Source organism: Protopterus annectens, chromosome 7.part1 (genome assembly GCF_019279795.1).
Source record: "Protopterus annectens isolate FY-2018-M chromosome 7.part1, PAN1.0, whole genome shotgun sequence".
Taxonomy (NCBI): Eukaryota; Metazoa; Chordata; order Ceratodontiformes; family Protopteridae; genus Protopterus; species Protopterus annectens.
In genome coordinates, this window is record NC_056740.1 from 329,383,801 (window position 1) to 329,410,285 (window position 26,485).

At 41.5% G+C, this 26,485-nt stretch overlaps 1 protein-coding gene across 2 annotated transcripts in view; it reads left to right on the forward strand.

Annotated features, from left to right (window-relative positions):
* Window positions 1-26,485, forward strand: part of IMPDH2 (inosine monophosphate dehydrogenase 2) — a 1,061,056-nt gene that overhangs the window by 464,555 nt on the left and 570,016 nt on the right. For both annotated transcript variants that reach the window (XM_044078743.1, XM_044078744.1), the window contains exon 6: window positions 4,686-4,773. In XM_044078743.1, coding sequence (XP_043934678.1) covers window positions 4,686-4,773 — 88 coding nt within the window. The remainder of the gene's footprint in view (window positions 1-4,685; window positions 4,774-26,485) is intronic.

Sequence of the window (26,485 nt, forward strand, 5' to 3'; positions counted from 1 at the left end):
ATAGATTGCATCAAAATAAATGGGGCCCATTACCCCTGGGGCACAGATTGTGACTTGCCGTTTAGGTTATACTGTCCCAGAACTATACCACAATATTTTGCTTAGATCCTGCTTGAATGTGAGTCCATTGTTGTGCAGAGTTAACTAAATAAATATTAGTTTTAACATGTACATTTTATATCTTAAAACTTGAAAGAACGGCTCTGTTGCTGGGTGTTAAAATCTGTCAAATATTGGCTATTTTTGTGTTTGATGTCAGAGCCAGTCTGGCAGTTGGCACAGATGATTAAAGCTATGAGTTGTTAATGAGCTTCTTCCTGTGGAACAGGATTGGATTCCTTCAGCTTGCATTTGTCTACTTTGTGACTCTGCAGGTCACTTAACCAGATGGTATAGAGTAATTGGAAAATTGGGCTAGACTCCTCAATGGTCCTCTGGACATTGTGACTTGTTTTTTGGTGTATGGTTTTCTGTCTCTTTGGTAATCTCTGCCTGGTTTACATTAATTGATTTCCCGTGTTCAGTCCAGAAGAAAGACTGATTAGCTTTTTTTTTCTTAACGATATCACACTGTTGTCAAGGTATTTTGGAGAAGATAATAGGACTGTAGTTTTAATTTTAGAGTTGGCCTGTGCCAGATCAGGGGAATTTTCTTATTTTAAGTTTTTCCATTATAGTAATGTGACCCAACAAGTATAGGTAGACTCCATAACTTTAACATAAGGGATCATTCTACTTATCCTCTGCTGATTTTACTTTTTTTTACATGACTTCCTAACCTTTCTCTGAAGATAATTGTGCAAGAATTTCCCATAATATATCTTTAATATCAATTACAGTCAGTGTACCTTACCTTTTAAGTTCATATTGACAATTTGTGCTTCTCTCTTAAGCTGCTTTTGTTTGAGTCTTGTGAATGAAAGAAATCCTATTGTCAAGTGGTACTGCTAGAATGCAGATGCTGACAAATCTGCTGTACTCTTGTTACCAGTTAGTAGTAGGCTTTATACATGAGCTGAATGAGTCTGAAGATGTTTTGCATCAGTGTTGTGAATATTTTGACTGAGTAATAGATGTGATTGCATAACACATTTTGCATTGTCTGTGGCCAGACTTTTTCTTCAGAAAATGTGCAGTACAGTAATTTGCGCATTTTGTCAAGTTTGAGTGAATATGTTTTAATTGTGTGTGTATTGGTTTGAACAAAATACAAAGTTAAAAAAAGCTTATGAGCTTGGAAAGAAAGCAAAAATGAAATTCCTGCTGAATGAAACTGTATGTTCAGACATTACTGCTTCTCCCCCAGTTTTCACTCTTCGCATGATTCCAGCACCAATAAGGTTTTCTACTGAGGTCTTAAACTTTTATGTTGCTATGAGCTAGAGCATTCTCATCTCTTCCATGATGACGGTCCTTTATTTGTATGAAAAGGCCTTGAGGGAATGAGACAGAAGTACATTAGTTGTTCATTTTGATCCAGAGAAAAACTTTGATATGATCCTATCCTCCCTCATTACTTGGTATTACTGGAGGAACTTGATTAGACTATCTACTGCATGTGCTGGATTAAGACCTGGCTAAAGAGGGCATACTTAGAGGATCTCTGGTGATATTTTGCAGTTGTTTGTATGCATTCTGGAAAGCTTATGTTCTTTTCAGTATACTCCTTGTTAAGCTAACTCAAATCAGACATGGTGATAGATGGTTGTAATTAAACAAACCACTTTGCTGATATTAAGCAGTCACCCAAACGACTCAGACTCAACCCCAATGCCACAGGCTTCATTGTAAAAATTTAATTTAATTTAAAATAAGTTGCTGCAGATTATTTGTTATCTGGGTATGGCCACTGTACACAAGTCTCCCTTTTCAGGGGAAACCTGTGAACACAGTCTGGATAAGTGACTTGCTCAGCATCACACGGTAGGCAGATGGAGGACTATAGTTAACAGCTCATGGTGTCTTTAATCCTCTGTGTTAACTGCCAGACAGGTCTTTCACATTTATCATAACACGTTCATTTTATATGCTTCATCACTGAAACTATCCTTTTTGGCAGTGTCAGGGAAAATTAATGTACGGTGATCTGAATCAGTAGAAATCTTGATTCTTTGCTTGCTGTAGGTACTATCTTAAACACTGTTGTAGCAGCACATTAGCCTAATAATTTCAGAATGTGAGAGGCATTATCACCTTTAATACTTTCTAGTCAGGCTGCTTCTTAAATGCTTAATTTCTGTGAGTGTGCCTTCCAGAGCATGTAGAAGGTGAAGTTACCAGGATAGTCCAAGGCACTCCGGTGCGGAGGTATCAACAGGGACCAAGGGTAGATTGTTTTTCCTTTGGAGCACAGCATGAGCAGAGCAAGTATTATTTAATCTTTGGTGAACAGTAAAAATGTTTCTTGTGATGTGACACACTAAAGTGGATCAGAAAGGTAAAACTTAGAATTCAGGAAGTGCTTCATCGGATCAATATTATTTCAGTATGGAATGTTGTCCCCAGCAAGGTGGTGCAGGCTGATTCTCAGGGGTATCTTTAAAAGTGGGTAGTATAGGAAAGAGTTTTAATAGGAACTGCATAGAGTAATAAAAAGCAAGTAGGATAAGTTAACTGTTTTATTCAAAGTGCACTGTAGCATGTTGAAGTGACTATATAGAACATTGTCGCCTAGACCGTATTACCATCCCATTTGTCACTCTAGAAAGTGCTGCACTTGATTTCCTCCTCTTCCTTCGTCGTCATGTTGTAGCAACTGGTAATAACAAATTACTGTAGAATACTGACATCAGGTCAGCCAAAAGTCTGTTGCTTTAATTTGATTTACTATAATTTTCCAGAATTTGCCCAGACTACTTTTTGTTTCATTTTAAGTTTGTTGTCTTTTGAAATGCAGTGCAATTTTTTTAGTCGACCCTGGTCAACTGTAGTGTCCAGATTAAGAATATATATTACAGAACTGTAAGTAGTATTTCATGCTTAGTGTATGAAAACAGATTTTATTTCTGTTGGTTTGTCCACTCCTAAGTTATTTCCTTCAGTGGCCATTATAGTGCGTTCCTTGGTCAAAACATTCTTTTTTACCCACCTAGCTTGAAAGGAAGAGTTCTTAATTTGAGAATAAATTCAAATTATCCATCGAGACATTAACCCTACATTTATTAAATAAATAAAATGATAATTAATGCTACATTGCCTACATGTTTTAACTAAAATTTCAAGCCAATATTAAAACACCTATGGGTAGTTATACCATGCTGAAACTTGTAATGTGTAACCTGTGACCTCATGCATGTCCTCCACCCTTTGATGTGCTCTGCAGTTCTTCTATACTTTTGAATTTGGCCAGCATTCCACTTCACACATTCAAAGGTAAGTATTTGCCTAGTTGACCTTGTGGACCATTTTAAGCCTAGCCAATTTTCCTTTTTGTGCTCAGAGTAACCTGTCCCATATTGTTATAACCTGGCCTTACCCATCCCATGGCTGATAATTACATATTACCCTTAATAAGATAGGGTTACCACCTGTCTATCTTTGTGAGGGACAGTCCTTCTTTGTGCAGTTGTGTCTTGTGAAAAAAAACTAAAAATAGTAAACATCCTGAGATTTTAGGACAGAAAATATTTCCTAAGTTTCCTTTAACAGTTCCAGAACACAGTTTTGTATCTGAAACTCTTAAATGTTATAAAAAAAATAGCATATGCAACTCAGTGCTACAATAAGCTTTTATTTTGGCAAAAATGTTCTGTCATTTGCACTGCCCATGGGAATGTTTTGTCCTGCAAAATCTCATGTTTCTATGAAAAATTTGCTACTTTGGGCATTTGAAAAGGTGGCAGCCCTATAATGAGAATAATTGGGATCATACCATAGATAATTTGAGGGGATCCATGCATGGGATAAAGCATTTAGGAGCCACCTTTGTCCATTAGTAGTAAAGGGGTCAGTCTTTGGGTAAATGTTCCATTTCCCATCCATAAATCTAAGTTGTGCTTGAATATGGACTGGGATGAACTTTGTTTTATGTGAATGGAGAGTCTGTTTCGTAGCAGTTGTATCCTTTGCAAGATATACTTGTCCCTCCAAACGGTTCTGTTGATGATGCGGAAGAGGTTTAGATCTCTAGACTGAGTATATCTGATGCCATTTGACTTGCTCATGTGCAGTAAAATCCATCAGTAATGGGTCAGAGGATCTTTTGTATGCTAGACACAGGTCACCTCTTAGCAGTCTGTAGGATAAAGAGTATAGTAACAGGGCTTTGAGTCAGCCCATATAAGCTGTGCTATATAGAAGAACTTTCTTAGTGATGGACACGTGTTGGTGAAAAGTTAGGTCACTGTCCACATAAGTTCCCAAATCACAAACAGCTGGGTGAACTGTTAGTGTTTATTGTCAGTGTGGTAATTTCCTGGGGCAGATGACTTCCCTAAGGATACAATAGTACATTTTTTTGGAATTTAGTTTCAGTCCATGATTTTGGCACCAGTAATTTATTTGGGACAAGTGTTCTTGCAGGATGGCCAAGTCATTTGGGAACTCAATGACTGCTCCTATCTTGTAGTCATCTGCAAACTTAGTCAGCCAGAGCCTTTTGATATTGGCTTCTACTTCAGAAAAGTAGATGCCAAACAGGAGATTCAGATTTTATTAATTATGGTTTTTTTTCTACTTTTTCTCAGGTCATGACAAAGCGTGAAGATTTAGTAGTCGCCCCTGCTGAAGTAACATTGAAAGAAGCCAATGAAATCTTGCAAAGAAGCAAAAAAGGTAACATACACACATACCACACACACACACACACACACACACACACACACACACACACACACACACACACACACACACACATATATCTACATATATATATATATAAACATATTTCGCCTTTAGCTTTAATGTTTTGTACCTTCACCATTGCTTTCCTGCATCAAGACTGTCCAGTTTCATAGTTATGTGGAAGTAGAACCTATGCCAGGAGTTAGTGAATATAATCCTGGATAGGACAACTATGTATTGCGTAATACAGATATACACTAACTCACAGCACGTGTACCCACAGGCAATTTGGAAGCTTGGCAGTTTATCTTCTCAGTGTCTTTGGGATATTTGAGAAGACTGTAGCACCCAGCAAAACCCCACACAGGGGATGGGGGGTGTATACTTTTCAACTTTTGCCTTCAGAGCTACAGACAAAGTACAAAATAATTAGGGAAAAGGCCCTAAATTACAGACACTTTTAAATGCTGGTATACTATTAGCATAGAACTGTTTGGCTTAATGATGATTGCAGTTTTATTCTGTCTGCCATAATTACCCCTGGGTATATGATTTTCCATCATTTTAGACCTAACTGTTCAGAGCATGGTGTTGCTGTCATTTATAATGACACCTTAAAATTTAGCCATATTAAGATTGGGTCTACTAATACTTTTAAATTTACCGTTGGTCTTTAACCCTCTTTTGGTTATCATGTTTATCATCCCCTGGGCAATTGTAGACCATTTTTATAAGAATTGGTGGAATTTTTGTTTCATGTCTTAACGTACCCAACTTGAAGTTGGTGACTTCAGTTTTAGATTATGAAACCTGTGTGGCTTTAGTCAAAGAATTTTTATCTGTTATGTACATTTTGGGTTTTAAAAGCATATTTCTCCAACACACTTAAAAGGACATACTTTTGATCTTGTTTTCCAGCTTGACTCCTCAGTTTCTGATTTTGATATTAGGTCAGTTACTTTGACTATTTATTGTTAGATTTATTAGTTCTCCAATCTTTTGTCCCCCTGAAGTGTGTCTTACTATTTGCCAGAAAATCTCTCCTGCCACTTCTGATTTATTTCTGCCATTTACTCGTTTCCAATTATACCTAGTGACCCTGAAGAACTTATCGCATACAATAATTTATTAACACATTCTCTTGACCTAGTTACCCCTGCTCAGATGTGGCCTGTCACTTTAGTTCCACTTGAACCATGGTTTAATTCGTCTTTTCATTTATTAAGAAAGATTTGGCATTAGGCTTGATCCCCGGTGGCGTCAAATTGGTATGCTAGAGGGCTAACTTGCTCTCAACCATTTTGCTTGTCACCACTCAGAAGTTTGCCATTCTAAAATCAGTCTGTCTTTCTAAACACATTACTCAGGCTGTAAATCTACGAGCTACTTTATTTAAAGTGCCGGGCCATCATTCATATCCTATCTGTTTTAATACCAGGCAGTCTTTTTTTTTTTGGCTGCTCACTGTTTTTCCACCAACATTACCCTTATTAATATTTTTTTTTCTTTTTTTTACACCCAATTCTATTACTTCTTTTTCAAAGGCTGGTCAAAGGAAAAAATCTTTCTAACTTACTTGTGAAAAGGTTGCCATTCCTGACATCACTGACTTGTACTCATTGACCTCTGGCATTCATAATACTACCGCATCTTTGGTTGTGGTGGCATCCCTTCAGGTCATTGGTCCATTTAAAAGATTATCACTACTTAGGCTTGGTGTGTTCCCTTCAAGTTTAAAATCGGCATCAGTGAGCTCAGTCCTTTAAAATGGTTGGTTTAGGTGCAAACTCATTATCTATCGTCCTATCTCCAACCTCACATTTTTGGGAAAGATTCTTGAGAAAGTAGTTTACATTCATCTGGAGACATCATTTAATAGTTAGGCCATTGTAAACTTGTTTCATTTTGGAGGTGTGGCAAGACACAGCACCGAGACAGCTCTGAAATGTTTTTAATGACCTGCTAGTTACACTAGGTCAGCATTATTATTCAGTTTTGGTCCTTTTAGATGTTCCATCAGCATTTGAATCAGTGGACCATTTTATCCTCTTATGTTGATTAGAGAAGTATTGTGGTTTCTCTGGAACTGCCCTGGACTGGTTTGCTTTTTATTTATCAGAACATACCCAGAGGGTTGTCGCAGGGGTGAAGTCTTCTTTTTCCTCCGCTCTGATTTGCAGAGTCCCACAAGACTGTCTTTCTCTTTCTTTTTTAAACACCTTTATTGAATTATTGTTTAAGACATGGGCGCATAAACATTGATAGAAAACAAACCATATTAACATTTTTTCATTTACATACATTATACTTTGCATGTATGTTTACTTTCATTTTCTTTACAACTCTCATTTAGTCCAGCTTTGCATAAATCACCAGATTCCTCCTGCTTTCCCTTAAACCTCACTCCTCCTAAACATTATTCTGCTTGTAATGTCCCCATAATTTTATTTATTTCTATATAATTTATTCCTTCCCTTTTTCTAAAGATCCCTCCTCCATTTCTTTTATCTCTTTTGCAATGTTGAATACTTCAAATACAGTTGGTTTAGATTTTTTTTTTTCCATTTTCTAATAATTGCATTTTTTTGCCAGCCAATAGAATTAAACCTAACAAGCACCTACTATGTCTAAGCAATTCAGATCCTGTGTTTCAGCTCAAAAGAATCATTTCCTTATTTGCAACCATTTGATCCCCCAATATTTCTGAAAGAGTATTCTGTAGGGAATTGGTAAAAGCCACCAGTTCATTACAAAAGGTTTTGCTCTTGGCCCACTGTTGTCTAGCATCTGTTTATTGCCACTAGGAGATCTTATTTGTTCAAGAGATCTGCAATGCCCTCGTATTATGCTGATGACATGTAGCTTATTGTTCCCGCAGAAGTCTGTGTTTTCTCTTACTTCCTTTATGTTCTGGAATGTATCCATTCTTAGATTGTCAATAATAAGCTCAGTCTCAATAACTCTGAAATGGTAGTAATGAATTATGATACTCAGAGAAGCTCTTTCCTTCTGGTTTGTCACCAAATATTTCTTACTGTGGTGACAAACTTAATTTTGTGTCTAAGATGTGTGATCTTGGTGTAATTTTTAATGACTAGCTTGCACTTTAAAGATCATATTTCTGTTGTCAGGTCTTCTTGCTTCTATCTTCAGAATATCACCCTGATCAAGCACCTCATTCCTCCCACTGACTTTCCTCTTGTAGTCTATGCTCTGATATCTTGCTTGGACTACTGCAGTGCTTTTCTTTTTGGTTTTCCAAACTCTGAAATTGCACATTAATGACTAGTGCAAAACTCTGCAGCAGATTTATTTTCTAGTGTTTCAGAAGTATCCTCATTGTTGTCACTCCAGTCCTACAAAGCTTATATTGGCTTTGTGTAAGATAGAATTATGTATAATATTCTAATTATGGTTTATCAGTTCCCTTCGCAACCTTGGTACACCTTATTTGAAGGTCCTTTTGCATTCTTATAATCTCTCTTGTGCACTTCGCTCTAGTTCCTAAAACCTCCTTGTCATACCAGTGTACAATTTGGACTGGAAAGGGATGATGTTGAAACAAGGGGGAAGCCCAAGAAGCAAGGAGCGACTGGGATTTTGGAAGCCTGCCTTTAATGAAAATAATAATTATACAGAATATTATATCCATAAACTAGCAGGAAGTAGTCTAAGAACTAAGCTAACACGAGAATGGAGAAAGGAGATTCTGCCTATAGGGATGACTGCAATTAGGGATATAGGCAGAAGGCAAAAGGGGGTTGGAATTTATTGGAGAAAACTGGCAAAGGAACAAAGTTTTTAAGAGCAATAAGTAGAGAAGGAAAGATGATAGAATGGGAAGTTGCCTCCAATTTATTTGGACTGCAGGTTAGAGATTGCCTTCCCTATCAAGGACTGATATCAGAGTATAGGCAAAGAGAAAGAAATAGCAGAGTCCTAAATGAAAGACCAGCACAGGTAGAGTTTTTAGAAGAATCTAGAACAGAAGCTGCCATTAAAAAAGGAATAATTAATAGAGCTTATAAAATATTGCATGATGACTAAGAATCAGTCAGAGAAGGTTAGAAAGGATTAGGAAGAGAGACTGGATAAACAATTCACAAAGAAACAATGGTAGGATGTATGTATGTCTCCCAAATATGCAACAAAATCTAGAAGATTTAGGGGTTTTGTTTGGAAATGTTTACATAAATATTTTTACACCCCAAGTAGACTAGTAGTAGAAATTTTTTCTCCGGTAGATAGCAAATGTTGGAGGTGTGACAGTGAAGAAAGAGGTTGTTGTTGTCTTTCGGCTTTTCCTGGTTAGGAGTCACCACAGCGGAACTCAGGTCTGCTAATGATTGGCAGTTGATTTTCACGAACGCCGAGGTGCCAGCTCGACGTTCAACCTTCAACTAAGGCATGCCCATTTACGCATGTCTTTCGAACGCCCACCCAACCGCAGGGAGGACATGCAGAATCCACACACAAGGCACTCCCCGTACTCCAGCTGGGAATCGAACGGGAGAACCTCTTGTTGTGAGGCAACAGTGCTACCGCTGCACCACTGCAGAAGTCCACAGTGAAGAAAGAAGTAATTAGGAAAATATTTGCAGTGAGTTGGCAGACTTTAAGGCTCCATTGTGGCATGCACTGTTGGAGATGCTGGGTGGGCAGATTGGTGTGACACGAGAGATGATTTTACTGAGCTGTGATACCGAATCGGAATTGCCTAGAAATAAGGCCTTGCTGTCTCTAATTACGGTGGCTGCCAAAGAAGCAATTACTAGAAAATGGAAGTCAACAACTAAACCAACTGTATTAGAAGTAGTGAATATAGTAACAGAGATAAAACAACTGGAATTGAGATCTTTAGAAAAAGGTAGGAAATTGTGGGAACAGTACATACAGACAAGGAATGAGGTTTAAAGGAACTCAGGACTTAAATGATGTATAATGTTTGCAACTGGGAGTGTCAGTATTGTTTGTGATGTAAAATGCTTGCAACTAGGATTGTGTCGGTGTGTTTTTTTTCATTTGTATAAATGTATAATTGCTTATGTAGTAAGTGATAGTTTAGTAAAGATATTTCTTGTTTAAAAAAGGGACAAGAATTGAATAATTTATGTAATGTTGCTTAGGTTATGTGATCTATAGCAGTAATGTTTGTTAATTTTAACTTGTTAATACAATTTTATTACCTTTATATAAATGTAAATGTGCCTATGTTACAAGTGATAATTCAGTAAAGGTGTTTATATGCTTGTTTGTAGTATGTATTTTATGTTTTATGTTATAATATATAAATTTGTACAGTGCTTGGCCTCAGGCACCTAAATAAATCTAGACGTGAACTTGAATCTGAATGTGAAAGTCATCTCCAGTTTTAGGAGGGATGTAGGAAATGTTTGAGAACAAACTGTGAGCATTCCTCCAAAATCCGGAAGTATGAAATGTATTGGGGGGGGGGGGCATGGAGACTCCATGTAGAAACAATTGAGCCAAGACCTGAACTAGATAAGCAAAAACTGAGTGGCAGAAATACTAAGCACGCTAACAATGCAAAACCAATTTCATCAAAATGTTTTCCATTTTTTAATTTAAAGACTTGTTTAGTACTGAGTATTCATCTTCCTCTACACTTCCATGTTACTATTCAGCAGAAGCTTTTCCTGTAAGTGATTGATGGATGTTTAATGAGATTCTTATTGTCTGAACTCAAAAGGTCAAGTTTATACTTGCTCTCATACATCATAAAATTGATATGCAGGTACTGTGGAATGACTGTTAATTTGTAATTGTTGTGAACTGTGTTTGGGAGTTTGTGTTTTTCCCACTGTTATTTATTAATGGAATGGTCTTGACCGGTTCTATATTTTGTCGAACGGCTATTCAGTGAAAAAGAAGTTATGTACTTACCATAATGTTCCATGTGAGGAGTTCTTCTCTCCTTTATTATTACTGATGGGTTCAGAAGACGATCCTTGGCAACGAGTCGGCCAATTTGCAAAGCTCGAGGTCTCTAACAGCTCAAGCCCAAAGCCCTATCCCACAATGCACCACTACACTCCCCAGATCTTGTTTGCTGCCAAATAGCATAAAACCTACCCCAGATTTCAAGGAAATCATACAGGCCACTGTGAGAGGAAACTCCTCAAGAAAACCAAAACCAAGATAGAACCTCTCGAACTTCCAGACATAGGAAGGGGGTAGGTGGGGGGGGGGGTCATAATAATGAAAGCGAGAAGAACAACTCACATGGAACATTATGGTAAGTACATAACTTCTTTGTGAAGTTTTTCAATCTCGCCTTCATTCTTACTGATGGGTAGCGTCCCCAGCACCACAATCTTGGGTGGCTCACGGGAGTACCTGCTTCAGGACAGCAGACACAAATGAAGCTCTGTCACTAGAGGACTTGTCCACTTTGTAATGAGATATAAAAGTATGTGGATTTGACCAGGTGGCAGCTGCACAAATTGAATCAATAGGTTACCTGTTCAAGAAGGCTGCAGAAGTAGAAACCGCTCTTGTAGAATGACTTTATGTAATGCAATACTCGCTTCACTGTAGATAAAGGATATACAATCAGAGAACCATTTCGACAAGGTAGATTTGGAGACAGGTACACCTTTTTTAGAATCCGAGGAGACAAACGGCAGATCAGCCCTTCTGTCCTGTCTAAATAGAAGCAAAGTTGTCTATGGACGTCTAGTTTGTGAAGCAGATATTCCAACTGATTTGAATGATTGGGAAAGAAAACAGGTAATTCAATCGTCTGATGTAGTGTGAATTCTGAACACACTTTAGGTAAGAGCAATGGATTTGTCCTGAGGGAAACCCTATCTTTGTGAAATATTAAGTATGGCTGCTTAATAGAAAGGGCTTGCAATTCAAAAAATCTGCGTGCTGATGTAATAGCCACCAAGAAAATGGTCTTCCAAGAAATATATTTCAGTTCACAAGAAGAGGCAGGTTCAAAGGGAAGAAGAATAATTTTAGACAGGATTAGGTTTAAGCTCCATGGAGTAGAAGGAGATTGGATAGGTGGTTTTAAGTGCATCGTACCTTTCAAAAAAAGCCTTAGCCAACTTATTAGACATAATGCCATTTTCAGCTGCATCTATATGAAAATTGGAAATAGCAGCCAGTTGGACTCAAATGGTTGCTGCTGCAGCTCCTTCGTTGAACAGTTTTGTTAGAAGTACCAAAATATCTGAAATGGACGCCAGGAAAGGGTCAATGTTATTCTGCTGTGCCCAGATGGAAAACCTTTTCCATTTACTGAGGTAAAGTTTTCTGGTTGAAGATTTGTGAGACAACAAGAGAATATGTCGAGCCTCTTCTGATAAATTCTGGAACCTGGCTATTCTCGGAATTGGAGCAGCCAAGCTGTCAGTTGGATGGACTGAAGAGAAGGGTGAAGAGCTCCTGACGAGTGGGTCAACAGATCTGGCACTGGGTCCAGGTTCCAAGGCTCCTCCAGTAGATGAGGCTTCAGGAAGGGGAACCAAATTTGACGAGGCCAATATGGGGCTATTAAGATAAGTGTCCTGCCCAGAAAACTGACACTCTGCAATATTTTGGAAATTAGTGGAAAGGGAGGGAAAGCATATAGGTATCCCGGAGGCCAAATGTGGACGTGTGTGTCCCTCTGGGGTTGTCCCTGTTGAGGGATCAGGGCAAAATAGTTGCTGCACTTGGTGTTTTTGAGGGTGGCAAAAAGGTTGCAGCAAGGCTGGCCCCATCTGCTGAAAATCAGTTCCGCTATTTCATTCTTGAGAGACCACTCATGAGGCAACAGAATAGCTCTGCTGAGTCTGTCCGCTATCACGTTGGATTTCCCCGGAATGTGCGTCGCTATCAGAAAACGCTGGGTGGACTCAGCCCATTAGAGCCTCTCGACACAGGGGGTAAGATTTGGTTTCTCCTTATTTATGTACCAGACTATGGACATGTTTGATTGGAATACAGTCGTGCCAAGGGGAAGAGTTTTGAAAGGACTGCAGCGCTAAAAGAACTGCTCTAATCTCCAGAACGTTTATGTGCAAGTGAGCCTGCCATGTACTTTGGGCTGTTTGTCCCTGATAGTGCCCCCCCCCCCACCCGATCAGGGAGGCATCCATGGTTACTATTGCAACTGGAGTGGGGAGGACAAATAGACATCCCATAGTCACCGTCTCAGACGTCAGCCACCACCGAAGATCGTCCTTGTAAGAGTTGGTAATCAGAACTGGATGATTCATCGGTAAATTCTGAAAAGTCCACCGTGTGAATAGCAGCCACTGAATACGCATGTGAGATCTCGCAAGGGGTATTGCAATAATTGCTGTTGCCATAGTGCCGAGCAGCTTGAGAATCTGTGATGCTGGTGCTTTTTGTCTTGACAGGAGATCCACAATTTGTTGTCAAAGGGTAATCACCCTTTCAGTAGGGAGCTTCAGGGACATGCTGACTGTGTCTGTCTGCTCCAAAAAAGACTGTATGCTGCGATGGCAATAAAGCAGACTTTTCTGAATTTATCGTGATACCCAGCTGTAAGCATAGATTTATGGTAGCGTCCTTTGCCCGAATAAGTTGATGCCTGATGGGGGGCGGTAAGGAGCCAGTTGTCCAAGTAAGGAAATACATGGATTCCTAAATGTCTCAAGTGAGCCATGACTACTGCCATGCATTTGGTGAACACTCTGAGGGCTGTAGTGAGACCAAAGGGCAGGGCCCAAAACTGGAAGTGACTGGCTCCCAGCCTGAAGCGCAGATGATCCCTGGATGGCCTGGCCATTTTGATATGGTAGTACGCATCCTGGAGATCTATAGAGCACATCCAATTGTCCCTCCCTAAGAACAGGAGACTGGACTGAAGTGTGATCATCCAGAACTTCATCTTTACCACATATTTGTTAAGTCTGCTGAGGTCCAAAATAGGTCTCCAGTCCCCTGTCTTCTTTGGTACCAAAAAGAATCTTGAGTAAGTTCCGGATCCTTGCTGGTCTGCTGGGACTGGCTGGATGACTCTCTTTTTGCAATAGTTTTTGGACCTCTATGGATGTCACATCCCGTAGACTAGGTGGAACATCTGGGATTCCGTTTGTTGGTCTGGGTTGTGAGAGAAAGGGGATGGAATATCCTCTGGATATGACATTTTGTACCCATCGGTCTTCTGAAATTTTTAATCAGGAGCCTAGGTACAAAGACAAATGTCCCCCGACTGCCTCCAGAGCAGGACAGTCTGGCCTCCTTTCAGGAGCACTGATAGGGCTTCCCAAGGAACTGATCCCGGTCACCCTGGTTCTGCGGACCCCCCCCTGCCATGTGGGCGTTGTCTTCCACCATTGCCTCCCCCTCTGCCCCTGGAGGAGGCTTCACCTTGTGCGTTCGGAAGGCTCCGTGGGTCTTAAGGAACCACATTTTCCCTCCCCGTTCACCTGTGGGATAAGGTCTAGTTAGGGGTAGAGAAATGGACTCCTACGGCAGATAGTCTTACCATCTTGCTGACATCTGGTGAGGGTCTCTCACTTTTGGTCCAAACAAGGAAGAACCATCGAAGGGGGCATTCCCAAATGACGACTTAAAAGGTTCCGCAAAAGAACATAAGCACATCCAGGAATGTCTTCTCAAAGCAATTCCTGTACCCGCAGCCCTACTCGTTCCATCAGCTGCATAAGACACGAGGCACATGGAAGAGTTTACGATGGAGTTGGGGTTAGCAAGCTGAGACGTCACCTTGTCTGCCACATAATTGGCTACTGCACCCTGGAGAGCATCTCCAAGCTCCTTCAGGAGATCTCTCTGAAGCCTTGTGAAGTGGGTTAGATAGTTCAATGACTGAAGGACAAAGGTCGTACAACTGAACATGCGCTTCCCATATATGTCGATGATCCTAGACTCTCTATTAGGAGGATGGACAGATGTAGAAGTCTCCGACATCTCTTTTTTAGTGACTGCCGCAACCACCATGGCATCAACAGGTATGGGTTTGGATAAGAAGGATTTATCTTGAGGCGCTGAAATGTACTTGTTGGGCCTTCAAGGAACAGGCTCCATAGAATCTGGTGTCTCCCACGCCATTCGAGACAAAAAATCCATCAACTCATCGAAGGGCGGAGACACCTAAGAGGTGGAGGGTTGGGACCCGAAAGCCTTCAGGAGCACCGATTCGTCCTCAGTAGGGTTTAGGGGCTGCCGGTCTCCCCTCTGCTTAAGGATCTCAAGGATATCCTCGAAGGAAATATCCTCAGAGGGGGGACCTTGGGGACCCTTCAGATTCCTCCAAATCAGTGTCTGATGTGATGGATTCCTGAGGGGAATCTAAATGTCTCCTCTTATAGAACATCTTCGGAGGGACCTCCTCAGTGGGAATCTCTGGGGAGGACTCTGAAGAGCAGGGTTCCCCCAAAGGGGCATCCTGAGGCTCTGGGTCCCTACACTTACGGTGATCCTGTGGTAGCGAAAAGATGCAGGCGCCTTTCGGGAGGAGGTGGCCATATCAGAGGTTGTGGAAGTTTGGGGGGACAAAGCCCTCCTCATGGCATCAAAGGCCTCACGGCTCCGATGCGAGGAAGGACCTGGGTCCGAAGACAGCCAAAGACTCCTCCCACATCAGAACCACCGGCTCCGGGCCTGAGGTAGGAGCTAAACTCATCCATGCCAAAGCCCCAAGAGGAAGAGTGTGAACTGACGTATCGGTTCGACTCCCCCCCCCCCCCCCCGGAACCGACAGGAGAGTGTTGGCTCCCAGATTCTGCCGCCGGAGCAGAGGATATCAGGGTAGTCAGTACCAACAGGTCAGAAGTGAGTGTTGGCACTGACAGTTCCACCAATGACTGAATAGCCTCCTCCGGCTCAGACTTCTCGATTCGAGTCGGAGGAGGAGCAGAAACAGGAGAGGACCTTGTCGGTTCCGAAGCTGCTTGAGTCGAAGCCGACAGAGTTTTAGCAAGCGCCAGATCCTGTAAAAGTCTCCACACCACTCGGTCCAAGTCCAAATCAGAGAGTCTGGAAGCCCAAGAGGAAACCACCGACGGAGCCGGTGAACCCAGAATTGGGAATCTCAAGGTAGGAGATAAGTTTCAAGATTGGGGACCGGCTCCTACCAGCAACCTGAACGGTCGGTTCTGATGAGAATGGAGCCGAGACCATAGCCTTTTTGGATGATTTCTGAACTGAAGAGCCCTTCGGAGCTGAACTAGTGGAAGAGGCTGGAGAAGAAGGTTTTGGTTGTCCCAGAGCAGAATCCAAGTCTGACTAGAAAGCAGACTTAATTAATCCCCGTTCCACTAGCTTACGTTTTCTTTCAGCTAACACTGTAGAGCTGAACCCATGACAAATGGAACAAACCTCTTGTAAATGGACCTCACCCAAGCAATACACACATGTGGAGTGGCCATCAGTAATTGACATCTTTTGACTACATTAGGGCATCTTTTAAACCCTGATTTTGCCTTCTGAGACATTGTAAAGTCAGCAAGAACACCACCACCTTGACAAAAAGAAACTAAGCCTAATCCGGCTGTAAGTATCCAAAGGCAGCTTAATGTAAAAACTTGTAAGACTGTCAAGAGAAAAAGCCTAACAGGCTAAGGGAAACACAAAACAGCCAACAAATGGCCAAGAGCCTAACCGGCTAAACAAAAAATTGCAGAAAACTGCAAAAGCCTAACTCAGCTTAGGATAGGGCAAGGAAGCCAAACTGCTAACACAGAACAAACCGGGCCAAAGCCCAAAAAGTAGAGAGAGATATATATCTATAGAACAAGGATATAAATCCGACAAACAGATAAACCGTACTAATCACTATACTATCAAAGACCTAACTAACCAGCAAAAAGGTAATTATAAATGAAAAAATTGTTGAAAATTGTAAACTTATCTCTCCCACGGTCAGAGCTGTAGAGAAACACACGATCAGTTGCAGTGGCAAACTAGATCTGGGAAATGTAGTGGTGCATTGTGGGATAGGGCTTTGGCCTCGAGCTGTTAGAGACCTTGAGCTTTGCAAACTGGCCGACTCGGAGCTGATCCTTTGCTCCGAACCCATCAGTAAGAATGAAGGCGAGATTGAACAACTTCACATTAGCCATTCATCGCATGCCTATTTAGTGAAGCCGCTCTTCATCGAACCACAAATTTTAACTAGGGCAAGCCAGCAGTTGGCCAGCATCTGAAATTTACCCTTTTCCCCACTGTAGTGCGACCTCAGAGTTGGTATATTTAGTTAGGGGGGTGGGGGTGGCCATAGCCCCCACCTTGGCACGTTTTAAATTTAATTTTTTTGTGGCTGCTTGGATGGCCAACTGCTTGTTTGCCCTACTTAAAATTTGCCATTCGCTAAATAGGTGATCGAATGACTATTTGTTGAATAGCCATTTGACGAAGTGATATAGACCCATCTTGACACCCCCCCTGCAAACACAAACCTTTTTTGTTTTGTTTTTTGTGGGGGGGGGGTTGTCAGTCATAGCTCTCAACCTCTAAGCACAAGAAATCTAGACAAAGCCAAAAATAATGGGGGGGACAAATGTCCAAAATCAGGGACAAATTTTTACTATTGCTTTTATAGCCTTAGAATACAAAGAATAAAAGGTTTTGAGTTAGAATGCATTTTATGAAGGATATTAAGTGTAACACTTATTATTTATTGGCTTTAGTCCTCAATGATTTGCCACAAAACCACAAATTTTATGAGGAAAAAAAGCAAAAATATGAAGCAAAAATCTGGACATTCTGTGAAAATCCTAGACAGTTGAGAGGTATGTTGTTGGTATGTGTGGATGGTTGTGTTAGGTGACTTGCATTCTTGATCAGTTGTGATTGATTAGCTGTTTTAGTAGTTGTATCTCAGTCATTCATAGGAAAAGCTTTCTTCAGATCATGGTTTCCTATTTCTAAGCTGCAGCTTTGCTTTCTGGAAGGCATTTGGACCATTTCATCTGTAAATCACACTGTAAAATCAAAAAGGCTGTGCTGTTATTTCCTTGTTGCAGTCCACTTACATACTCGCATACCAAACAGGAGATGCATTTAATACCCATGTCAAACTCAGAGCTGTTGGACATGCTACACTTAAAGAAATCCCAATCCCTCAGAGCCACACGCTCCAGGGATCTAAACCTTGTCATCACAATAAGCAAAACATGCTGGAGGGATAGGATCCTGACCCAGAGACTCCCCAGACTCTGGAATAGATTGCCCATACATGTCAAGCAGAGTGCCTCTTTGGTCCTCTTCAAAAGGAACCTTGACGACTGGATGGGAGAAAGGAAATTCACCCCGGGGATCACGTCAGTCGCCCTGCTAGACAGGGGTCCAGGGAAGTAAATAGTGTGGGAAGAAATAGGTTCATAGGTTGGTACTAGGCTATCAGCCCTAGGGTCTATACAAGCCTAGCCATAACAATTCCCTGGCTGTTTCTTCCCACATTATTTACTTTCCTGGACCCCTGTCTAGCAGGGTGACTGACGTGATCCCTGGAGTGAATTTCCTTTCTCCATCCAATCGTCAAGGTTCCTCTTGAAGAGGTCCAAAGAGGCACTCTGCTTGACATGTATGGGCAATCTATTCCAGAGTCTGGGGAGTCTCTGGGTCAGGAACCTGTTATGGCTAGGCTTGTATAAGCCCTAGGGCTGATAGCCTAGTACCAACCTATGAACTTAATATCACTGAGGCTGCAACAGATATACTTGAGCATAATCATGTGTGCTGTAACAAACTACAGCTCAAATCATGAAAAGCTCACCCAGACTCTGCCACAACGTCCTGTGAGGGAAAGGTTTGCTTTTGCTTTGTTGTATTTTGTATTACTTTATTGCTTTCTTCTACTTTGTACACTGTATTTGTTTTTTTTACACTGTGTTTTGCTTGCATTCTGCTTTTAATTGCCACAAAACCACAAATTTTGAGGAAAAGACATACCACCAACTGTGTTTTACTTGTACAAGAGATAAACCTTGGTAGGAATGACAAAGGAACAAAAAGAACATAATCTCCAAAAATATAGACAGCTACGCAACCAAGCAAAAAAAAAAAAAAACAGATAAACAATGATAAGAAGCAGTATTTCTATCAACAGTTAACCTCCCACAAAAGCAAGCCTAAAAATCTTGGCACGTCATTTAGTTACTCCTCACCATGGGATCTATAGAAAACAAATCTCCAGCCACTGGTAAATCCTCATACCAAACAGGAGATGCATTTAATACCCATTTTATAGACAGCATACTGAAATTAGTCAGTCATACCAATAAAACCCATAAATGCTCACTCCATACACAAACTCAGCCCTTTCGAAACAACATCCATATACTCATCATCTTCCTTTCCTCTGCAAGACATGTCTACAACAGACCAACATCTTCCTAAATTCTCTCTACAACTAGTACCCACTCACCACATACATAAATTACTTCTTAAGCTAAAACCTTGATGTTCGTGTTTCACTGCTGCAGTCATTACACTTGGGTTATCCTGCTGTCAGGCGGTCCCGCAGTCGGCCAGAGTTCCAAAGTCTTGGTCCAGCGTCGGTTGCTGTCGCTTCTTCCCTGACGTCAGTGTGCCAGGGGTATATAAAATGCAGCTGACACCATTTTCTTCAGTGTTTCTTGCCGCGTGGTGCCCGAAGCAAAAGCAGTTCGCAAGTGCCGGTCGGCCGACTCCTGAGATTTTCAAATTCGAATTTCAGAACCGAAGTCTTCAATAAAGCTAAGTACCCCATTGGGGAAACTTTTTCTTGCCTCAGACCGATGTCAGTAAAAGTTAATAATTGCATTTCTTGTGGGAAGCAAATACCGCATAAGGATTTTCATTCGTACTGTATTCCATGCCTAGGCCCAGACCACGACGTCACTAGTTGTCGGTTTTGTGCTAGATTTAACAAACGCACTATTAAACGTCTATGCAAACAGTGTAGGATTTCCTACAGGTACAGCCACCTCGATTTAGCAGAAATTGGCCTTCTAAAAATTGGTCCTTTCCAGTGTCAGACAGACCACAAAGAGGCAGATCTCAGCCCCAAGGCTCTTACAGACCATGACAGTGGGGTGCGTCTACCCCAAAAGGAGGAGAAGACAAGTCACAACCTTATAGGAAACAGTCCCAATGACTTCCCCCTTCACATGCCAAGCACTTACCTTTTGGCAGCTCCCTTAGGGGGAAAACTAGCTTTTTTTTCACAAAATTAGCATATAATCACCCAAGACAAATGGGTTCTGGATATTGTGTCTCAAGGTTACAGGTTCCACTTTCACACTCTACCAAGGCCAAAAGGAATGCCAGACCTGCCACAAAATCAATGGGCAGAGGCACAAAAACAAATTACAGCCCTCATGGCCATGAGAGCTATTCAAAAAGTGCCACAACAGGAACAAGGACAAGGATTTTACTCAAGACTTTTCTTTTTCCCCAGAAAGGACAAGGCCTGGAGACCCATACTGGACCTTTCTACTCTAAATACTTACCTGGATGTTCCGAAATTCAAAATGTTGGCACTACAGCAACTTCTTCCCATGCTGGGCAAGAAGGCTTGGTGTGTTACTTTGGACCTCAAAGAGGCATACCTGGATGTCCCAATCAGACAAAATTGCAGAAGATACCTCAGATTCATAGCTGGCACAATGCATTAGCAATTCTCTGCAGTGCCCTTTGGCTTATCAACTGCACCCAGGGTCTTCACAACATGCCTGGCACCAGTAATTGCATTTTGCAGACAAAAAGGAATTCAAATATATCCCTACTTTACTTGGACGGCTGTCTTATTCAAGCAGAGAGCAAGGACATTCTTCTAAAGCATCTGGCGTTTGTAAAAAGATTGCTTATTTGCCTAGGGTACACAGTAAACGAAAAGAAGTCAAAACTAGTGCCCTCACAAGAGATAATATTCCTGGGTGCCAGCTTAAATACAACGGCCCAGATGGCTTATCTCACGCCAGACAAACAAAGACAATTGACTCAGTACTTTCAATTGATGGCAACAAAAACCCAACTCCCTGCAAGAAAAATTCTGCAGGCCTTTGGGTTCATGGCGTCCTGCATACTACGAATACCATATGCCAGACTGCATATGAGGAAATTACAATGGTACCTAAAAAGTGTTTGGACTCAACACTGTCACAGTTTGGAAACAGTAATACCACTTATTCCCTGCCTACAGCAGGAGTTGTGATGGTGGGCACAGGCATGTCACCACAACAAGGGACAGCCTTTCACTTTACCCACAGTCAGGCAGACTAACAGATGCTTTGGATTATGCCTGGGGAGCACACATGTCAGGTAAATGTATTCAGGGCAAGTGGGCCGCAGACCAAATGCATCTTCACATCAATCAGAAAGAGATGCTAGCTGTTCAAAATGCCCTAACTGCTTTCAAGGACCTTCTGCATCCAGGACAACTATTACTAAAGACGGACAACACCACAGTTATGTGGTACATAAACAAGCAAGGGGGCACTCATTCCTTTCCCCTCTGCAGACAAGCCATGACTTTGTGGAACACAGCACTGACCTATCAAGTTCATCTGCAGGCACAATTCCTGCCAGGAAAGAAAAATACTCTGGCAGACGACTTAAGCAGAAACATCATGGATCCTCATGAGTGGAAATTAAATCCACAAGTATTCAACATGATAACACAAAACTGTGGGTGCCCAGACATAGATCTTTTTGCCTCCCCTCTGAACTGCCAACTGCAGAAATTCTGCAGAAGGACTTGCAACACACAAGCATGGAAAGTGGATGCTCTCTCGTTCAGCTGGAAAACCCTAAAAGTTTATGCCTTCCCACCACTGCCCCTCCTTTCAAAGGTACTCCTAAAAGCCAGAAAAGAAAGGCCAAAAATAATCCTGATTGCCCCAGACTGGCCACGCCAGTACTGGTACCCAATCTTAACGAACTTGGCTCAAGGCCCAGCATGGATTTTACCTCAAATCCCTCATCATCTGACTCAACAAAACAATCAGATCCTGCACAGCCAGCTGAAAACCTTAAACCTGGCTGCATGGCAGATTACTTAGCCAAGCAGCCACTACCTCTCTCTAAAGCTGTTATGATGTCATTTTGGAGGCCAGGAGGCTCGGCACCAGGAAATCCTATTCAGAAAAGTGGAAGAGATTCTGCGCCTGGAACCAGGCTCAAAGCTTTGACCCTCTTGTTCCAAATATTCCTCAGATATTACAGTACTTAACTGAGATGCTGGACAAAGGCCTATCCTCTTCATCCATTAAGATCCACGCCTCTGCCATCTGAGCTCATTACAACACGGATCCTCCTATTTTCTCTCATCCATTACTAAAACAGTGCCTCAGAGGGGCTAAAAACATAAGACCACCCCGGAGAGCACCAACACCAACTTTGGGCCTCAACTTTGTCGTGGAAAAACTAACTTTACCTCCTTTTGAGACAGCCAAGTCAGCAGAATTAAAATGTGTCATGCAAAACTGCTCTGCTTCTGGCAATAACCTCAGCACGAAGAGTCTCAGCATCACAGGCACTAATGGCAGTGGAACCTTTCATCATTTTTCATCAGGACAGGGTTTCTTTAAGAACAAACCTACATTTATGCCAAAGGTGGTATCCAGTGTGGCTCTTAACCAAACTATTCACTTGCCAACATTTTATCCAAATCCCCAGAATAAAGGGGAGAGACTTCTGCACTCATTGGACATACATAGGCAGTTACGCTTCTACTTGGACAAAACAAAAGCTTTCAGGAAAACTGAGCAATTGTTTGTAGAATATGCTGCAGGATCACAGGGAAAGGCTATTTCAAAGCAGACCATTTCAAAGTGGATAGGACACTGTATCCGTTTCTGCTACACACAGCATGGAAAAACTGTACCTAGCAACATTAGGCCACATTCCACCAGGGCAACAGCCACTTCAACTGCCTACCTTAGGAGGAGTACCTACCAAGGATATTTTGGAAGCTGCAACTTGGGGTTCATTGCATACCTTTACCAAGCATTACCACTTGCCTCTTTACCCTAAATCCAGAGCTGGCTTTGCCACTGCAGTGCTGCAGGGCCTCATAGTCACCCCAAATCCTTTATAGACCCAGCCACCCAACCTCAGCTTTGGGATTCAGCCCAAGTGTAATGACTGCAGCAGTGAAACACGATGAACATAGTACAGTTTTGTACCTACCATAAATGTAGATGTTAGAGTGTATTCACTGCTGCAGTCCAGGTTACCCTCCCTCCATCCCCACTTTCTTAACTGGGACTTATCTATACCGGTCTACCCTATACAAACTATGTGGTGTATTTGCTTGTAACTGAAGGTATTGTTTTTATTTTTTATGTATGTTTTATTAGCAATATGTATTGCCTACCTATTTGGGGGCACCTGACATCTGGGGCAAGAAAAACTGAAGAAAATGGCGTTGGCTGCATTTTATATATCCCTGGTGCACTGACGTCAGGGAAGAAGCGACAGCAACCGACGCCGGACCAAGACTTTGGAACTCTGGCTGACTGCGGGGACCGCCTGACGGCAGGAAAACCCAAGTGTAATGACTGCAGCAGTGAATACACTCGAACATCTACATTTATGGTAGGTACAAAACTGTACTTTCTCCTTCCACTGACAACCTCCCCTCTGAATACTTAAAACTTGCCACAGATTTTATAGCATATTCTGTCAGCATTCTTATCAACTGATCCATCACAGAATCGTACATCCCTACCCTTTGGGAAAAATCTGTAATAACCCCCTTACTCAAAGGAGGAAAATGTAATGACATAATTAACTACTGTACCATTGCTGTCCTATCTCCACTTTCCACACTGTTAGAAATATGTATACACAAACCACTACTTGACCATATTCTTCAAAACTAATTACTTATACACACCCAACATGGCTTCAGACTGTCACACAGCACAATGCATTAATCTCCTTTACAGATACAGTCAGCAAAGCTAGAGATGCCAAACATTTAACCTCAGTAATGCTTCTTGAGCTGTCTAAGGCTTTTGATACAGTTTCACACCCAATACCTTTACAAAAACTCTTCTCTCTTGGTCTTTTGCTATCCACTCTACAAGTGGTTCAGCAGCTGTTTACCAAACTGACAACAATGCGTAAAATGGCAGAGCTGTCTCTCCCACTATCTAGCGAACAACACAGGAGTTCCTTAGGAGTTCCATTCTTGGATCCCTCCTCTTCAACACCTTCATAAATAGCCTTCACGCTGCTTCCCAACAAAGCTCTTTAATCCAGTATGCAGATGATTCTACCATCTCTTCCTCCTCCAACATAACTCAAACTGCCTTCTCCTCCATTGAAACCTAGCTAAACAATGCACAACTTGTAGTGAACACCATTAAAAGCAAACTGCTTCCTTTTACACCCAAGACACACTCAACCAACTTTGATTTTTTCACTATATAATACTCAAATTGAAGTGGTCTCTTAAGCCAAACTGTTAGGAGTGACCATAGACAGTAAACTTTCCTTTGATCTACATATTTACAATGCAATTAAAAAAAACATTGCAAACTACAGATGCTCTATCACCACAAAAGCTTTATGGATACAACCACCAAAACTACACTGGCCACAAACTATCTGCTCCCCTCTCTACTTTATGGGGCTCCCATTCTGACCAATATTCAGATTACCCTAAAAAGTAAACTTGAATCTTGCTATAATAAAATTGCTAAATTTGCTATATGTGCATCTCATTACAAACACCACTGTATTCCCCTCAGTGCCCTCAACTGACTTGACTTCCCACATCTCCTAAACTACCTGCAACTAGGTATGGCCCACAAAGTTATATATCAGCCAGAAAACTGTCCTGCTCTAAACTTAGTCCCCCAAACCTATATACCTGTCAGGGCTCTGAAGATAAGCACTCACTCTAAAGAACTTCCTTCTAGAAACTGGTATATGCCCCTGTTCCAAAACTTCTTATCCACCTCTGTTCACTTTCTCCACCCTCATATTTCCCTTTCTCCACTTCTTGTCCACCCACCCTACCTCTACTCTTCCACCTCACTATTTTAACTTCCTTCCTTCCTCTCACTTTCTTCCCTCTTCCCTCTTTAGCACATCCTCGCTCATTGTTCTATACCCTCTGTATACTCCTTAGGGTTTATATCTCCTCTAGCAAAATTCTACATTCTTGCTTTACCTTGCTGAACTTTCTACAAGATTTTCTTCCTTATCTCGTATAACCTTCCATCTAAGGCCAATTATGCTTTCTATATAGCTCATTTGTTAATTAACCTGATATATACCTTTGTATCTCCTTTCTTCTTTGACAGCTCAGTGGGAGATATGTAGATACGTGGATGTATTATTGCTGATAGACTATGAGTATAAAGCTCATTGCTTATTACCTTATCCTCTCTGTAAATCAGCTAGTAGTCTTGCTAATGTCTATTAATCTAATCCTGTATGTAAATGTTTACCAGTTGTCTGCCATGCACGCCAATGCAAATTATGTATTAAATGTTAATCCAATATTTCTGTATATTTTCAATGTTTACTGTTGTGGAGGTGGAAAATGGGTACCTGTCCCTGTCAGACATTTCCAGTTAACAAATGTCAAATAAATAAATAAATAAATAAAAAATGTGTGTGTGTGTGTGTGTGTGTGTGTGTGTGTGTATGTATATATATATATATATATATATATGTATATAAATATTAAAAACTTGGAAAGATACCACAACTGTGTCCTTTGTGAGTCGCACGGAAATATTTTACATTTTTTCTGCCACCCCCACCCCCACCCTGTTGCTGTTGTGTTCTTAAACACAACAGTCTTTCAGGTTGCCTGCCCCTTTTATTAATTTGACCACAGATCTCCTTCCCTCTCCCCTTTTACTGGCTGTTAGGATCATAGGAGGTTACTAGGCTAATAGCCCTGGGGCCCTCCCAAGCCTAGCCAAGAGTTTATCCCAAAATGAAACCTCAGTCAGCACCTTTCGCCGCTGTCAGTGAGAGACACAGGTGGGAACCCTTGGGACAAATTTTTGTTTTTGTCATCCACTCATCAAGGATGCTTGAAGAGGGTATGGGAGGTGCTCCGTTTAGTGTGTATGAGAAGCCTATTCCAGAGACTGGGCAGCCTGTGGGAGATAAACCTGTCTCTCCAGCAGGTTTTGTTGATGTTGCATATTAGATTCAGGCCTTTTGAGTGTGTAGTCCATGAGGAGTTAAACTTATGGATATGGAGCATCTCTCGTAGGGCAGGGTCCGAGATTGCCTTGTAGGAGAGACAGAGATCACCCCTGAGCAATCTGTACAATACCGAGTAGAGTGATGGTGATTTGAGCCTGTCAGCATAGGGACAGGTGTTGTAGGCCAGGGATTCTCTCTGTGAGGTATTTCAGTGGCCTTTCCAGTTGGTGCAGATGTTTGGAGAAGTACATCCCAAATGGCGTGTTGTACTTAATTATTGGTCTAATGAGGGAGGAGTATAGAGAGGTAATAACTTCCTTTTTTCTGGATGCAATCCCTTTACTTATGAAATGAACCAAATAAAAGGCTTTTCTGACCACTGCTGCTACATGATGGTCGAATGTGAGATTATCAACCTGATCAGGTCTTTCACCACAGGTTGTGTGCTTAGGGGGGTTGCCGTTGATGTGGTAATCAATAGGGGGTCATATTTTTGCCGAATGGAATGATGATGACTTTTTTTTTTTTGCATTTAACTTGAGGCCATGATTTTGGCACCAGTCAGTTGCTATGAGACCCTCTTGCAGTATGTTAACAT